General features: G+C 38.7%; 1 protein-coding gene across 2 annotated transcripts; it reads right to left on the reverse strand.

Annotated features, from left to right (window-relative positions):
• Positions 1 to 4,274: 4,274 nt before the first annotated feature.
• Positions 4,275 to 8,853, reverse strand: LOC110838276 (uncharacterized). Of its 2 annotated transcripts, XM_022081333.2 has the most exons (5): positions 8,658 to 8,756; positions 7,369 to 7,446; positions 6,255 to 6,386; positions 5,210 to 5,323; positions 4,275 to 4,435 (listed from the first exon to the last, which is right to left on the reverse strand). In XM_022081333.2, the coding sequence occupies exons 2-5, from the start codon at positions 7,442 to 7,444 to the stop codon at positions 4,395 to 4,397; spliced, it is 363 nt and encodes a 120-aa protein (XP_021937025.1). In that variant the 5' UTR covers positions 7,445 to 7,446; positions 8,658 to 8,756; the 3' UTR covers positions 4,275 to 4,394. The 2 variants fall into 2 exon arrangements, with proteins under 2 accessions (XP_021937025.1, XP_087198671.1); XM_087342545.1 differs by lacking the exon at positions 7,369 to 7,446 and having other exon boundaries at positions 8,658 to 8,853.
• Positions 8,854 to 18,534: the final 9,681 nt, after the last annotated feature.

The raw sequence follows: 18,534 nt of genomic DNA on the forward strand, positions 1-18,534 counted from the left end.
GTTGATGTATCTTTGTGTGTTATGAATGAAAAATGTGATATGGTGCCATATCATAAACATATCTGCAAATCATATCCAAAGCATTGTAAAGTTAAAAATTTGGAAATGTGTTTATGTGCGAATCTTAATATTTATTACGTCTGACTGGGAATTCGTACTTGTACAAATTATGCACAGAGATTTAGTTCAAATTAGTATTAATTTACAGTTTCTAATAATCTCTGTGTTTAGATCTAAGGTTCTCAAGGTGGTGAAGATGTTGATGTTGGTGTGGACTTGTAGGTATTCGGACGTTCTTTCCAGAAATTTTCGCTGTGGTGGAGAGCCATAAGACTCGCGACCTTCCTTGGCTTTGAAGAGACATCCGCGTAAGACGTCGGCCATGGCCCAGATGTGATATCTGCAGTGTCTTAGCCTGGAGACTAATATCCTATTACTATAAGCCATGAACCAGTGGCAATATGGCTACATTTTCTTTTACAACCCATATTATTTGTTCGGTAGTTTGAACGGGGGCTTGTGGCTTAGGACGCTGTAGACTTAATGCAACCATGACAGAGTATTGGCTACTTTATGACGCCTTATATTTTTGTGTCCTACAGTGTGTTCAAAAATATTAAACACACTGTAAACATTTTGTGATTCAGAAGCCAAATTATAAACCTTCTACTTCTATGTTTTAAATGCACTTACTAAGCAATAGGATTGTTTATATTAATGATGTGTACAGATAATTAATATTGCTATAATTATAATTCAAAAGTTACCGTGTGGTGAGGAGATGAGTGACGTGTGAAAAATATTAATAGGAAAATCTGAAAGGAAGACGACACTTGGATGAGATAGGAGGATGATATTAAAGTTGATCGCAAAGAAACAGTCTATGATTTCGTAGGCTAAATCCATCTGGTTGAGATTAATGACTAGTGGCGGGTTTATTCTCCGGATTTAATAAAAACTGAGGATAGTTTTGGACAGCTGATGGACTTCTTGCTTATGATGAGTTGTACTCCATGCTCTTTGATGGCAATACAGCCATGTTCAGTATTGAAATATTTTAATTTGTGTCTGGAATACAGTGACATCGAAGTTTGATTTTGAAATGTTAAATATTCTTGCAAGAGTGTAACATGTCCACGTTCCTTTATTTGGACAGTCACAGGGCTTCTAGTTTAGTTCATTCCATTTATAATGATGTCTGCCCTCTGCCGTTTCTCAGCTTCGGGTACAGACCACGAGCCTTTGTGTTGTCGAGTTGGCAGCATCACACAGGGGCCACCATTTTCCTGTCTCCTGTGGCGGTAGTCAGTCCGCCATATTTAATTCACCATTACATGCATTTGCAGAGTACACCTGATGGTGCTGATGTACTTGTTAAATGTATCAGCGGATCTATTGGTTCGTACTCCAGCGGAGTGAAGTGGGAATCGCGTGTTAAATCTTTCACTGAAACATCGCCCGGTTTGTTCTGTATTGCGACCCCATATCAGACCTCTAGGGGAATTAGGGGAGAAAAAAAGTCCCAGTCGACCGGTCACAGCTGCGATGTGTTGTAATGACATATCGTTACACTTACCAGTTGAGTGCATTGTTTATTACTATGAAAGTAGGAGCACTTGGTGTAGGAAACTCTGACCGTAATCAGTACCATGTGCATGTTAAAGTGCCCGACGAAGTGTCGTGATTTGTTAAAACACTTCATTCCCGCTCAACACAACAAATAATGAGAAAGGTGTATCGTATTTTTTCTTTTGTAATCGAATTTCATATATTTTCACTTCCTGCCTCTCTTGTCCTCTTTTTCTGTATCGGCGTTCCTCGGTCTATTATTTTTTTTTATTAGTGTTCTGTCTGAGGACAGGTCCATATGAACAGGATCCTTCCATCCTTTTCTCGGACTGGGACCTGTTCATATACGTTCTTGGCAGATGATCCAGAAGTGGTTTGCCATTGCCTTCTTCTGTGTGTGAATGGAGTAATTGTTGGGATGCCACGGAGAAACCGGGGAAGCCCCCGGAGGAAAACTCCGTGTTGCCTAGACCACGGCCTCGCCCAACACAAGTTATAAATTCGGGCACCGCCGGGAATCGAACCCGAGACCCCAAGATTACAAGGCCAGCGTAACCTTCGTAAATAAACATTAGGCTAAATAAGTAAACAAATATATAAGTAAGAAATCTGAATGAGATTTAAGTTTCTGACAGCAGCGTGTATGAAGACGGCTGTATCCTGGGTTGTTGCGCCATTTGGAAGGTCAACATTTACTGACCCTCACTTTTCACCCTGATGATGGAAGCAGAAAGCACCTTTGAAAATTCGGTAAACTTCTACCAGACTACACGGCGTTGCAACCCAGAATACAGCGATATTCAAGTAACCTCAGTTTTAATCTTACCCCTGGACATACAGTGGGCCTGACAGACCATATACCAACCACAAATTACATAAAAGCGCGTCCTTGAACATCTACAGCGAAACTGATTATGTCGCTAACTCAGTTCTGCTGTACAGAACACAGTATTAGTCTTGCACTGTGTTGTTAGCAGGTGTTGATGCCAGACGCTGCGAAACCAAGTGTTAATTTGTTGTAGCTATCTTGACTCGCTCCCTCTGTCGAGGCAAGGTGTAAAATCACCCTGTTCTAACCCTCCTGCTTCCTGTCTTTGACCTGCACTTCAACTCCCTTACACACGTGTTGAATGCTAATAGTGGAGACAGCGTGTGTATTGGGGGTTTTCGAAGTAGTGTCGGGTTAAAAAGATCGTAAACACACGTAGTGAGTGGGTGTACTTGTCGGGGGGAACTCTAAATTAAAGGAAGATAATAGCTTTCGAACAGTCTGCATCAAATTCATTGGTGATTAAGATTTTATCACGTAATTGAACTAGGTTTTTGCAGTTTATCTGCAGACGTGAGCCTATCCCATTAAAGTAGCGTGTTGTTCAGTAGATTATTAATGTAAGTTAGACTATGATTAGTGGTCTGGCTTCGTATTCTGAGCTCTTTGGTTCCAAACTAAGCCGGTAGACAGCAGCTGTCCTGTTTGTTGTTATGTATTATGGCAATGGATAAATATTAGAATATCAAATGTTGACATTCTTTTATGTAAGTCCTGTACAAATGGGTTTAGAAGGCTTTGTCAGTTTTTCTTCACAAAAGAATCCAAAGGTTGATTTTGTCGATGCTGTGCTGAACTATCATTTTCCATAAGAATAAGTAAATACCTGAAATGCTAATGAACTGAAGAAGGCTAAGAATTACAGTCAGGGATTAATGAAAAATTGCATGGCACGCGTATGGAGATTAGAAATGCGTACACAATTATAAGAATAAAAATTGAAGGGATTTAACTTGAAAAGACGTAGGTAAACAAAGGAGCGTAATACTAAAATTAATTTAAAAAAAAATAAGGTGTCAGACTGTGGGCTGGATTCAACTGGCTGAGTGCAGGGTCCAGTGGCGGGCTGTTGTGAACGCGGAAATGAACTATCGGGTTACGTGAACGGAGGGTAATTTCTTGACCAGCTGAACGACTGTCATCTTCACTAAAAAATGAATCCGCGTTGCGTAGTTAATTACGTAATTGAGAGAGTTGGTTTACATGGTTCGCTGTGTGTGTGCATGTACCTAAATATTTCCGTGTGTAGGTACTTTATAGGAAATTCTATCCAGTAGGGAATTAATTTATCAAATGGTAACGGGAACAATGCGATAATCTGTGACGCATAATCGAGAGAACCTCGATTTGAGTGCTTTTATTACAGAACCCCATTCGGCCTGTACGCCGCTCCACAGTCGCGACTATTGTGATTACAGTAATAATATTAAATTTGAAAGCACAAACTTCCATGCCGGGAGTGGGAGTCGAACCCACATAATCACAGTGTGCTCGGCCACTCCTGTCGCCTGATAGTAGACTTAATGATTCAGATAAGGTTTTATTTTGGGAACAGAATGGCGAGGAGACAGTTTGAACTTACAAAATGAAGACACGCGTAATTTTGTAGGTTTAGTAGTAAAACCTTGAGGAAAGGTTCATGTGAGAGAATAATATTAAAGTGGATATTGAAAAATAGGAAAAGAGGGAGTGAAATGGATGCACCTGAAGATAGGATCCATTGATGATATCTTCTGTGTCTTTTGGTTCCGTAAAATGTTTTGGAATTTCTTGTCTGGCTGTCTGATAGCTTCTTACGAACTATACTGCATGGTGTTAATAAAATATCGTTTTACAGTCTAAGTTAATTATCATAAAAGTAATAAATTTCTGTTACTTATGAAGCTTGTACGTGGTGTGTTTCCTTTATTAGTACATAGCACGAGCTCTTAGGATTAGGTTATGTAAGTTTACAGTTTTCAAGCATTAATTAAGTGTACGTTTAGTGGTCAAGTGTTCATTGCAGACCGACATTGCTTCTTCTTAGTCTGTGTAAGCCTGAAATAGGAAAATCACGATAAGAACAAATGATTTTCTTGCAGTTTCGTATTAGGGCTGCTCCTTTAACGTCCACGTAATAAGGAATAGCTACTTTTTAAGCAGTGAGGTTTTATGAGCAATGAACACGCAGAGATTAAGAAGATTTCCGTTTTCTGGGTTGTTGCGCTGTGTAGTCTGGTCGATGTTAACCAACGTTTCAGAGGTCATACTGCCTCCGTCATCAGGGCGATCATCGCCCTGATGACGGAGGCAGTATGACCTCTGAAACGTTGGTTAACATCGACCAGACTACACAGCGCAACAACCCAGAAGACGGAAATCTTCATACTCACCGCTGTGAGAACCTCAAGTCTTACGCAGAGATTACTTAAAATGTTAAGATTTTCTTTTCTTTTCTCATTCCTGTCCGCTTTGTTTATTAATTATTGCGTTCCTTCTCAGAAACTGAAATTCATTGACAACTGAGTTCTTTTGCCCTTGAATTTGTTGATATAATGAATAACCTATTGCAGGAAATACAAGGGACAATGATTTTGTGAATATGTAACAAAAGACACTTTTTCCAATTAGAGATTTATATATTTAAAGTAAATGGTAAACAATGCGATTGGAGTGTATATATCTCAAAGAAAGCAGGAAACATTTTACTAATTGTTGTTAGAAATATATTAATTTTTTGCTTAGCAAGTGGAGTTAATTAGCTTGAAACAATTATCTTTGTAGGGTCTTCAGTTTTATGTATTTGAAGTGAGAGGTTTCAGCCAACCAGACCTGTGTGGTTTGATGAAACACATGCAGGTCTCGATGGACACGGCTTCCGTACGCATCGATCCTCCAACAGGGTACAGAACTGACCAGGGGGGCACCTGTAGTGCTCACAGGAACCTACGTGCAAAGAATAGGGCGATGGTATGAGCTTCTGGTACAGACACATTCGTCTGTCTGCGGTCTGCATTTTATTGTGTTTATGATCTTTATCTGTATCCATCTTAGCATTTAGGCCTCTGTGGTCCTTTGGACCCTTCTGAGTGGGCATTAGACGTCACTCTTGTTGACTAGGCATTTCGATGTTGTATGAGATTTCATGGTTTAACGGCGGTGGATTGTGGATTGTGGTATTCTGGGTTGTGACGCCGTGTGGTCTCAGAGGCAGGTATCAGCGTATCGACGGAACCTGTCGCCCCCAACCACAATCCATGTCAAGGACGTTCATGATCCTATTATCTTATTCTGTTACTATTAATATCTAGTCTGTTTCATTTAATCTCATTAGGTGAGTTTCAGATTAATCAGAATTTAGGATTAATTAAACTGAGTTGCCACTGAGTGGCGAATGATCTGGTCTAACTAGCAGTGTGTACCGCCAGATCACTAAAACGCGAGGATTGTAAAATAAATTCTTTACCATTTAACACAGCAACGCCATTATTATTATTATTATGATGATGATAATATACTGGTATACGGGAGTGAACTTTCTTTGTGTCGAACAGTAATACAATTTAGCTTTATCTTTGTAAGTCGCATTGAAATTACAAAATTTTATAAGAGTTCTTTGTAGGGTAAATTAAATGTCAAGAATTATTCACTGCAGCATGAGTCACGTTACCATGATCACCGCCAATTTCATTATTATTATCATGTGGCTGTTGATACAGCACACTAATAATAAAGAATTGAATTAAATTGAATCATCATTATTAAAATTGTTCGGCTTTGTGGTGCGATTGTTTGGGGGATTGAATAATAATGTTTAAAGTTTTAATTTAAACCAATTGTTCATCAATTACTGCATTGGACCTATTGCACCTAGTACCTTCCAGCGACCTCCTGGGAACTCGACATGTTGGGTAGCGTTCGCAGAGTCCTTTGAAGTCACACCGGCCAATCTCCATTACACACACCTCGTCCCTGAGACAAGGCATGTCGTCACATGTCCGTCCATCCACTGCAATCCAAACAGGCACTGTATTGGTACCAAGGCTTACTAATATAGCAATTCAGTTATAAGCTAACCAGGATTTACATCTGAATATTGATTGGTCGGATGCTAACTGGCCATCAGAGCATTCAGGTTGATAACCGACTTACAATTGATGTTGGTATGTGTTAAATATAGCGTGAAATGTCAGAACAATTTTGCCTTATAATTGATATTAACACGCTGAATGTCCTTAACAAAGCAGAGGATTTAGGTACTTTTTGCACTATAACAATTTATCACCAAATATCAGGGTTGTTGTAGTATGAATGTATGAAAAATATGTTATTATAGACAACGAAGTCTTTACGAAATAAATTCCGCGACCATTACGGAATTTGTATAAACGGTAAATAACATGAAATTCAATGTTATTAGAAAAAAATGATGCATCTCGTTACAAAACATGTTCAGGTCTACAGATAGAACGTGGTTCATCGTCTTACGTAGAATATTTGTAAATAGGTCAGATATCAGGTTCTCACGGCAACGAGAATGTTATCTCCTAGCATGTTTCGCCGTGTAGTCTGTCAGTAATTAAGCGAAGTTTCAAGGGAAGTTGCGGCTTGATATCCATGATGATACAGATAGTAAGCTTCCCTGAAACGTCGGTCAACATCTACCACAGTACACGGCGCTACATCACGGACCTGTTAATATTATGCATAGATTGTGGCTTGCAGTCTTCTGTTTGTATTCGAACTTTTCGGAGGAACCTGCCTCCGTAATCATGGTTGAAATCTGAAGGTGGAGGCAGCATGTGCACATAAGACGAAACTCTAAACTTCTACCGCAGCGAAAACCTCATACTACAAATTTTTCGCTCACAATAATTTGAATAATTTCAGTTGTAATAGTAAATCACATAGTTCTGTTCTTATTCCAAAGAAAATGTAATTAAGAATGGTTAATTTGGAAAACAAATGTTAGTATATAGCTCAGGTCTTACCTGCTTGAGGAGTTCCGCATATCACCAACAGACAAGCTGGTAACAACGAAATGAACAGAACCTGAAATTTCACCATTTCTGAAACGTACAAAAAGAGGCATTCTTTATACGTATAAACGTAAGTGTAAATTCAAATTTAAAAACACAAATTCTATTTGTACCCATTGAATTATAATAAAACATACTGTGTTCGTATAAAATGCAAGTAGTACGTTACACTCGTTTGTATTTGTGATAGACGTACGTTATCCTGGATTATAATGATATTATGATTGTGTTAATGTATTTACACGTGTGTGTGTCAGCACATGTGCGGACTCACACGTGTCAACACTTTGAAATCGAGACCAGTCAGCATCAACAATCATTTATAAAATCTACATGATACACACACACACGTAAAATATTAACACTGGTGTATTTTTGTCGTAATGTGTTAACTTTCTTCTGTAAAGAAATATATTATACAAAATATCGCATGTATCTTTTGCATAATTTAAATATTATAAAGAATATTAATAAAGACATGTTCAATAATAGTATTTAATAAGCATATTTTGTTATATGTTTAAATGTAAATAACAACAATAATTAATGAAAGAAAAAACAAAATATTTGATAACGATGTAAATGCTATTAAACTAACGAAAGCAAACACACAATAAGTCTGGTAAAAATGAGATTGGTATATTGTGCACGTTGTTACATGGTAATGCTGAATGTGGATAATGCAACTACACGGTCAGAATTTTTAAAAAGGGCAGTGAATAACAAATATTCGGAACTAACTAGTGTAACGAACATCTGTGACACACATGTGCGAGTTTGTTAGACGAGTAACAGTGCACAAAATTGTTTCCTCCACGTCCATACTGTTAATTAAACAATAGAATAATGCACGTTGAATGAAGTACGCACATCACAAGGAGTTTCGTCCCCAGAACATCTGAATTTTTTTTTTTATAAAAGCTACACAACAGAGGGTAATACGTATAATAATGTATAATTAACACGTATAATTACGGTAAATGGAACAGTATCGTAATATTTCGTAACTAGAAGTTTCGGATGAAAATGTAATTACTCTATTTATAACATTATAATGCTTTGACGCACGTATTGAAGAGGCAGGGATACGGAAGGAGCTGATGATGATTTTTGCTTACGTGTGTGATATCAATCCAGTAACTACAATAATTAATGTAAATATGCTTCCTTCTGTTTTGTAATTTCCTAATTATGAATGTATTGCAAATAAATATATGATGTTGTATATGCACTGTACTTACATTTGGAAAGATACGTTGCTGTTTTATTAATATTTCTGTTAACACGTCGGCGTGTCTCTAAGTGCTTTCTGCTTCCAATGTAAAGCCTTAGCAACTGACTAGAACTTGAACAAACAGTCTCTTGAATACGGATATATTTGTAGCAGAAAAATGATCGATGCTTCTTGGAACACATTAGCATATCAGCGAGGTCAATATTGTTTGAGCCTTCTTACGCGACATGCCAATAGATTTTTGTAACAATATTTGTCAGACGTTGCCTGCTAAGCAGCAAATCACGAACAGAATACATGATGCATATTAACTTCAGTGTGATTCAGGTCTGTGTCTTAGGTCCGTGCACACTAATGTACGAGGGTCGCTCATTAAGTAATGCCCCACATTTTTTTCCTCAGAACATATTTATTCAAGATGGCTCAAATTTAGTGACAATATAAATCAATGTTTCCTTTACACATACTATTTTTCCACATAGTCCCCATCAACTTGTACGGTTTTACGCCAGCGTGGAACAAGTGCATGCATGCCTTGCCGGTACCAGCTCTTGTCCTGTGCACGTAGCCATGTCCTCACTGCTTGAATCACGCTCTCGTCATCTTCAAATCTTGTTCCGCGGATAGCATCTTTAAGTGGCCCAAAGAGATGGAAGTCGGAGGGTGCCAGATCTGGACTGTAGGGTGGATGGGGTAGCACCGTCCAACCCAATTTGGTGATTTCTTCCCGGGTTCTCAGACTTGTGTGAGGGCGTGCATTGTCGTGCAGGAGCAAAATTTCTGCTGGATGCTTGTGAGGCCGAACTCGTCGAAAACGCTTCTTGAGGGTTTTCAGGGTCCTGATGTACGCGTCTGAATTGATGGTCGCACCTCTTGGCATCACATCCACAAGAATGACCCCATCACTGTCCCAAAAGACAGTCATCATGACTTTTCCGGCGGAGGGAGTTGTCTTGAATTTCTTCTTTCTCGGTGATTGAGGATGATGCCACTCCATTGACTGCCTTTTTGTCTCTGGCTCAAAGTGGTGTATCCAGGTTTCGTCACCTGTAATGATCCGGGACAGAAAGACCTCTCCCTCAGCATCAAAACGCTCCAACAATTCAGAAGAAATCGTTTTCCTTTGAATCCTGTGGTCTGCTGTGAGACTTCGTGGAACCCATCTTGCGCACACCTTCGAATATGCGAGAGCCTGGATAATTGCAATCACACTTCCATTGCTGACTGAAAGCTGTTGGGCCAATTGTCGAGTTGTGATGCGCCGATCCTCACGAATAATGGCATCCGCGCGGTTCAACATGTCTGGAGTGGTGGCTGTGGCAGGACGCCCAGAGCGCGGCAGATCACGGAGCTCGGTTTCTTCACTTCCTGAAGCTTTAACTCTCTTAGCCCAGCGACCAACGGTGCTCCTATCGACTGCACAGCTTCCATACACAGCACACAAACGTTTATGAATGTTCACCACCGTTTCTTTTTCAGCAACAAGGAATTCAATTACAGCTCGTTGCTTGTAACGAGAGTCGTTCACAGACGCCATTTTAACAGTTCACTACAGCTCCGCTATCGGTTGGAATCATTTGAAACTCCGTACACGAACGCGGGAAACATCAAATCTCAAGCATGTAAAAGTACACTTTTCTATCTTCATTATTGGCTGAGAAAAAAAATGTGGGGCATTACTTAATGAGCGACCCTCGTAACATAGTACAACAGAAATAATGTTCATACGCACACATAAGTGTACTGTAAAATTCTTTTTTCCGTCACGTGTTTTTAGATAGTTTCTAGAGCATATTGTTTATTGCATCAGCGAAGTATGTTCATTCTTTTGTTGAAAGGTATCCCTCGTAAGTTAATCTATGTGTTAAGTCGTTCTTGTATTTTACAATTCCCTATTTTTCATGCATCACGTAAGAAGATAAAATGTTTTAGTGAAGATTACTTCAAGAAAACCTCAGGCGAAAAAAAAAAAACCTTGACTTGTGTATATTTACGTGCATTTGTTTAAAATCATCGCTTTCTCTTGATATCTAACAGGGTTAAGCCTACAGTTTAAAGCGTAGACTAAGACAATCACGTAGGTCGGTGTGGTAGATGAATGTTTTATGGAAACCGCAGGTTCATTACCATGTTCTTAAGAGCTCATCTGTCACTTTCAATCTCTTAGTATTAATTTCCACAGTGTATTCTACCACCATATGCCTGTTCCATTTTTCAGTGATACAGACTGTAAATTTTACGTGCGTACTTGGATTGATATTCCGCAGAATGCAGTCACTTGTAATATGTTACTGAATTCGTACAAATTAAAAAGATATCAATAACATTACGTTTTGAATAAAAACATCATTGTTAATTAATTGGTTAGTTAATTAATGCTACGAATGCAAATAAAGAAGAGTCACGTATTTGCTACCGCGGGTCACGAGGGAGTGGGCGAAGCCCTAATAGATCGGACCTGAAAATGACTGATATGGCCCTAGCAGAGACTTGCTAATTACTAGCCAGTCTGTACACAGGATGATTCAGAATTCCGTGCTGTTTATTCTGAAGAAGGTTTACAGTTGGATATATGACGCCGTTCTTATGACGTGCTTATTACACGGGCTTCAGAAATCATCTTTACTGACAGTCGATCTGACGACGTTCTTACAGATAACATAATTTCGTTGCGTCAGTTCCCTGCTGTAATTTAAATGCGCTTAAGCAGAACACTTTCTCTTTACAGCGGTGAGTAATGTTTGTGGCACTCCTCACAGCTCATGAAATGCCATGGGATTCAGTCTTCTGTCTTTGAGGTCCGTTAATGCACTTAACTTGTGTGATGGAAATGCGAACTCCTCGAATCACGACATCGTAACAAAATATTAGATTCGATGAATTAATTAATGTAAGATTTATTCCAGAGTGAAAGGATTTAAATGCACTGATTCAGTTTTATTCCTGTTAAAATATGTTAACTTTTGTTAAGAATTTGTTAAGCTAACAACTGGTGTTGACGTTAGTTGGAATTTATTTTTATAACAATTATATTTTTAAAATATGTTACTTTTTTGGTCATTTTCTTAATAATTATGCTGTTAATGAGCAAGACGTTATTTAATTTAAATGGTATAATTTTTATAAAACAATCAGCAGGTAGAACAGAGGAGTACTTGTGCAATTTAACTATGTACAGTTTCCTGTTATATATTTCATATATCTAAATGTTATCTGACATAATATCGGAGTTTTCTGCAGCTTTCATCTTTGAGAGATTTGGCGAAAAACGGTTTATATGAAGTATGTAAATATATTTAAGAGCTTTTAGTTATTACTGTGAGACTTGAAGACATTATTTTATGCCATTAAACAGCTGATATTTTAAAAAAGGCGGGGGTAAGAATTCTATATTTTTAAAAGATGTTTACAAGAAAGGAATTCATAATACTAATCAAAGAGTATTTCAGTATTTTACCCGAGAGCCATGTCGGTAGTGATATTTAATAGAGAATAATTAAGGTGAGATTACTTCAGTTGGCATCGTGTTAGTACCAATGTTTACAAAAAATTGATCAGTTGATTTTAAAATTTATTAGCCAGGGTCATGAACACAGACGAACGCACACACAAATTATGACAGCACGAACATGTGTTTTACGATTTGAATAACAGAATGAGGCAGAGATAATAATGTGACGTCTTGAACAAATTTTTCTTTTCTATATTTTGCTACAATTAGAGATTTATTTTAAGGCACCCTGTACCGTGCATGTCACGTTTTGTCTCAATTTACGCTGTAAATTTAGAGAAACTTCTGTTTATCATCCTTTAAACCAACAATCATAAACACATTTACATGAAGATATTCGGTAAAATGTCTATTTTTTATACGCTCAGCGTTAGTATTTTCTTGAACAGCCGTCGAGTTGCCTCGAGTGAAAGCTACGAACGAGAGTGGCTGACAGAATACTCTTCAGCCTCCGGCACCCTCTTACAACGCCGTCCGTATATGAACTCTAGCCTAGCATCCTTGCATGTCGAAGAAGTTTATCCTCGACGCCATCTTCCCACCATTTCAAAGCTGTTCTATCTCCTTCTTCATCTAAGTTTCCTCCCTCTTAGCGTTTTTCCTTCTTACCTCCTTTCTTCTCACCATATTCTAACCAGCTGCATTTTCACATATGAAAGGCGCTGTCGGAGATGGGATTTCATCTGCTTCTTTGATTTCGTGGGTCCTTAAATGTATGCAGCATGCGTAACAAATTTGTACACGCCCTGTGACACCTTAATACGTAGCACATCGCCAGAAATATGAAATCCTTGCCCCATATATGATATCAGTTAATTTAACTAACTTCTTGAAGTTAACAGTCGCTCAACTGGTGGACGAATTCCAGGGTTTTGTAGAACGGCAAGTATTTTTACCGTCTGCAGAGTAGCTGTTGTCGGTTAAGTAAGAATGAAGTTACGCTTTCACTCCCCCAAACGCCTTCCATGTCATGATGCTTAATTAAGGAACACGGATAACTTTACTCTGTACGTAATTAATCTGTTTTGCTTTTGTGCTTCAAAATTTCAGGTTAACCGCAGTGCACTATCATCTCTGTTACTACGTTACAAAGATACTTTAAACGTCGACTCACTTTATCGTCGGCGCTTAATACCCCATATTTAGTCTGGTACATGAAGCACTGTTCTTCAAATTTGCAGATTATTCTAATAACAGAACTTTTACATCATTAATCAGTATCTTGTCATTCCCCTCCTCCTGTCTCCTCCTACCAGGGCAGTTCATTAAAATGAGCAGGCTTCAATGAACACGAGGCAGACAAATAGTGTGAGAGAGATTTTGGGTCATCAGACCTCAGCCGTTCATCTCGCGGTCCCAGCAAAGAATCATTTAACATTCAGGCTAATAAAATACGGATTTCCTGCTGAGTCTTTTGTTTTCAGAACTACAGCCCATGTAGAAGCTGGTAACAACACAGTTCATTTACCTTCATGCAGACATATATTAAGATCGATTACATATTTATTTGTGGTGTATTTAAGGACGCTGTAAGTAGCTCGGGTTACGTGGCGTTAAATAGTAGGATGATTAGTGAATAATGAATTAAGGAGGACGTATAACGAAGCGGTTGCGACGTAATTTCAGGTATTGCGCCGATGTTAGCCTGATGGGGCTGAAGGAAACCACATCAGAAATTTTTCAACAATGTTTTCAGGACCTTTTCCAAATTACTCTCAGTTTTATGTGCAGGAAGTCCCGAGTTCAAATCTCTGAGCCGAGAATATTTGTCCTCTCAGTTGGAGGGCTACGCCAGGAGAGTTCACGGGGTGATCTGAAATTTAAAAAAAAATAGTAAATTACTTTTGAGTTCACCGTCTGTGTTGTGAGGTAGATCCCAGAACAGTGTTTTAAATGTGGCCGTAATTGATTCCTTCCACTTCCTAGTCAACTAATCATTATGTTATTTAACGCTAATTAATATGAACAATTTAAATTGCCTTGAAATTAAACAGGAATTAAGATCGGCTAACATTTTATGCGTACCCCGGCTCTCCCTTGCGTGCTGCATTCCCCGCCCATAGTATTCTCCTTTATTTTGAAGCGTACGATAAGGAAAATTAATAAGAGTTCAGCGACGCTGCATTGATTGAGTGCCTTGTATCAAATGAATAGGAGATTTACACTGTCGGTCGCTGTTCTGATGATGTCTGCTGCACTCGTGCACCGTAGAGCATTAGGCTGAGGATAAAACCCAGAACTGTTGATGATAGACGCCGCGAACTGTGTCGTGAACGATGGCTGTACGGGGGAGCGCATGGCCGTCGGGCCCCGGTGCTATGGGCGGGCGGGGTGGGGGGTGTCGAGAGGGAGGGCGGTAGCTCAGTTCTGTGTGGAGCTGGAGTCCGACGGATAAGGACTCTGCACCACCGTCGGTGGACGTCGGTTTGAGGGCGACGCCCGGAGTGTTTCAGGGGCTGGTCTGTGAAGAAAAAAGAGGAAGTAATTCTGAGTTTATCGTCTGTGCTGTATGTTGGAAGTTGTATATGTTTTTTTAAGATTTAAAGTGTTATTTGAAGTATTTTGAAAGTGAAAACTGAAACGTAATGAACAGAAAACTGACAGTTTTTTTAAAAGATTTGATCCATTTAATAAGTTATTTTATAAATATTTTAACTTATTTGTGAGGATGAGTTTTAATTTTTAAATTATGTGAAATCGTAAACAGAAATGTTTTCCCACAAGTGTTTTGTGAATGTATCGAACAAAGAATATGTTACGTAAAAGTAACTGAGGATAGTGAAAAATGGTGAACTGTTCGCGGTTTTTAAATTTCTGAACGCTTTGCTCGATAAATGTGCTCTCTTATTTAAAGCAGCCAATAAAGTAGAACAGTTATACAATTATTACCCACGCCTACTGCATCCAGAACTTTGGTTAATTCGTACATTGATTGAAACACTAACGAATGGATGTGATTACAGTTTCTTATCTACAGCTGTGTACTCCTTACGTTTCATGGATGCCAAGTATCTGCAAACTTTGTTTACCTGTCTTGTAATAACTACGGATTAAAAAGTCTGACTAAAAAAAGTGAATTACACGGCTGAATGGTGAAAACCGTCTGCTAGTGAAAATTGTGTTACAACTGTTTTATTTTCTTCTACTCGAAGATCCCGTTCGATCGACTGTGACATGGAAGGAGCGGATTTTGGGAGATTTGACGCCGGATGCTGGAGCCACATTTCGTCTTATCCATAGGTGAGTTGTGATGATAATTTTCCATCTGAGAGCATTCAAATAGTATGCCGTGTTATATTACGCTGAACGTCCTCAAGTCGAAAACTAAAAATAGATTTTGTTTCAAAGATGAAATGAAAGGTTAACGTAGAATATGTTTTGTATAATTGTTTCTTTCTGTATTTAAGATTTAATTACAAACGGATGATCTCTTGTTTTATTAAATCTCCACAATGTCGTACCACATTTACTTAAGATTCGTTTTGATGTTATCGTTTAATCTACCCGTAGATCTTCTACGTGGTTTTATTTTGTTAAGTTTATCCGAGTAAAATCTTACGTCCATTTTTCATTCTGCCGTTCTTGATACATGGACCGCCAGTCTCACCCCCTTGATTTGATCACTCAGATAACATTTGGTATAGCTGAACGTTATCAACTGGCGAAACTTACTTCATCGCCAAAACAAAGTTTGTTTTTCTGTTTTTTTTTTTCTGAGTAGCAAAAATCCCGTGGCGGGTCACTCACACCCGTCCTCTTTGCTGGCGGCTGAAACTGACGGGTTTACGATGCAGCTGTTGATCATATCGGAATTCCCAAAACGCTGTTGACGTGAATAACAAGGAAAATAACATTTTCCTGGAAATTTCTGTGGACAGAATAGTTGAGATTTGAGAACATAAAAACTTATGATATAATTTAATTTGAACTTATAACAGATACATATTTCTCTCTTTAGTGCAGTTAACAAAATGGTACGTGTGTGCAGTGATTAATTTCACTTTTAACCGCATCGTTTAGAATTTCATGTTACGTTAAAGGGATTTAGGCCACTCTTCAGTCAAAGCAATCAGAGAATGTAAATTTTTCCTGATTCTCTTGTGGTGATAATATGAAGAGGATGAGACAGGCCTGGAGGGGCCCGGGGGGGGGGGGGTGAGAAGTGAATAGGGATCTTTGTCCGGAAAATTAAATATAAATATATCACTTAGAAAAGACACTACAGCTGAAGTGGTTTTATTAGAATGATCTGAAATAAATGTAATGTGAGTATTGTATTGATAGATGACATACTAGAAGACAGTAAACTTCATACTTGCCGCCGTGAGAACTTGAAATCTCACCTACATTCGTCGCGTCACAAGGGTCTGTTCTAAAAGTTGTAAGGAAAGGCGAATGTTCAAGCCACCTGAAGAGATGATATGAAAGGTCGAAACAGTGTTTGTCAGGGTGGAAATGAATAGTTAAAATTGAGATTTGAATAAACCGTTTGTCCAATATAAGTTTAATCACAGCTTCCGCGTGTGTTAGTTTTCCGTATTTGATTTTAACGACGTTTTACCAAGTCCTTGCGTTATATGTAATCCATAATGTTTAATGATGAATTCAGATATGGCACACAGATGTGTAGAAACGAAATGGAGTGTGCACTTTTTCGTGATGACTTTGACCTTAGTTGTGGCAAAATAAACCGAGAAGGCAGAAGAATTTTGTGTCAAGGACGGATAGACCACGAGTAAGACAACGCTTTTGAAATTTTTGTGCAGAAAACGTGACCGCAGATTGCAGTTAACGCTGTACGCAAGTTCGTTCTGTCAGAACCGGTTGTTAAAATATTTGCTAACGTATCTCTGCGAATTAATTATAATGAAAAAAAAAATATCCACAGGATGTTAAATCACTCGCTTCATAACAAGTTTGTAACAACGCTTGGATGGTGGAATAAATTTAAGTTGTAACTTCCGGTAAGTGTAAAAACGAAATCTGTTGATTAGAAGAGTAGGTGGGTATTCGGTGTGGATATTGAGTTAATGCATCGGACAAAGAAGACTTGCCGCTGACAGAGAACAAGGGTTGAGCTGGTATTAAAACACTTAAATATATAAGAGAGCAGAACTTGTAATAGCGTTACATTATAGACGAAGTTTCATATACGAAATTTCAGAGGTTTTTTTTTTACAAAACTGAAATACTCTCATCCCCTTAAAATTCAATCTCATGGTCCTGCACCTTTTTTTCAATATGAACGATAAAAAGCTAGTTCCATGAAAAATAAAGTAACAGCCCATTATCTGGAATAAAAAAAAACAGACATAGGAAGCTATGCAAATTTGAAACATCGCCTGCTTAATGGTTGGAAAGCAAACACAACAAATTACAGTAAAACAGTTCTTCATTCTCCAGGGACTTACAATAAAGACTGACGTTTTGTGCTGTTTTATAAAAATATGGGATATGATTCTCAAGAAATTAAATTTGTTTGCCGCAATAGAAAGAGACTGCTGAGACAGCAGTGCTGCTGGATGCGCGTGGTTTGTTTCGCCGAGCCATCAGACCGGATGTGGGCCCAAACCAGCGCCCTGGTTGTTTTGAGAACCAAGGGCTAAAGCGGTCAAAGTGAGACATGAGATTGTCACGGCGGTAGATGTGCCCTGAAGAAGGTTGCGATATGTTTATGCGAAACGTTGCTAACTAATAAAAGACAGCAAACAGGATCACTATTGAAAGAACGAGAATTTGGCCGCTCAGTTTAATAAATTGGCCGTTTATTTAAGAATTCTGCATTTGGACACTGCGTTAAAGTGTTATCAGCAGCACAAATTTAAAGTTTCATTTCTTGAGTCTGTACTGATTTTTGGAGTGACTACTTGTCCGAGAGAGGCAGAGTCCTATCTGTATTATAATGCCGGTACGTTATTACGGCTTGATGTAGTGCATGTTTTTTTTCAGTTTCATCCAGCTGGAGTAATAAAGCGCCTGCAATACCTTGCTTAGGTTGTTCCATCAACACAGGAGACGGAGAAATTGCCGCACTGTTACGGCGTTTTGATTTCATCTTTGGTCTCAGCGCAGGCAGCTGCTTGTGTAGAAGGAGGAATTCGCTGTAAAGTCTGTTCATCGTCATCATCATAATCATCATCATCATCATCATCGTCATTCATTGACTAACTCTGTGGAGCAGTGAACTTCTTGAGGAAGTGATCGATTGATTGGTCGATTGTTTCCTGAGATTTTGTCGTGTATTGTCGCACAACTAGCCAACTAGCCAATGTTTCAGAGTTACTTACTGCCGCCATCATCAGGGCGATATTTCTTGTTATGGTTTCAGGGATAAAATGCTTTCGACCTTCAAATTACCAATTTTATGACAGAC

This window comes from Zootermopsis nevadensis, unplaced genomic scaffold (assembly GCF_977971745.1).
Source record: "Zootermopsis nevadensis isolate Lab colony 2312 unplaced genomic scaffold, Znev_1.0 Znev_ptg000003l, whole genome shotgun sequence".
NCBI lineage: Eukaryota > Metazoa > Arthropoda > Insecta > Blattodea > Termopsidae > Zootermopsis > Zootermopsis nevadensis.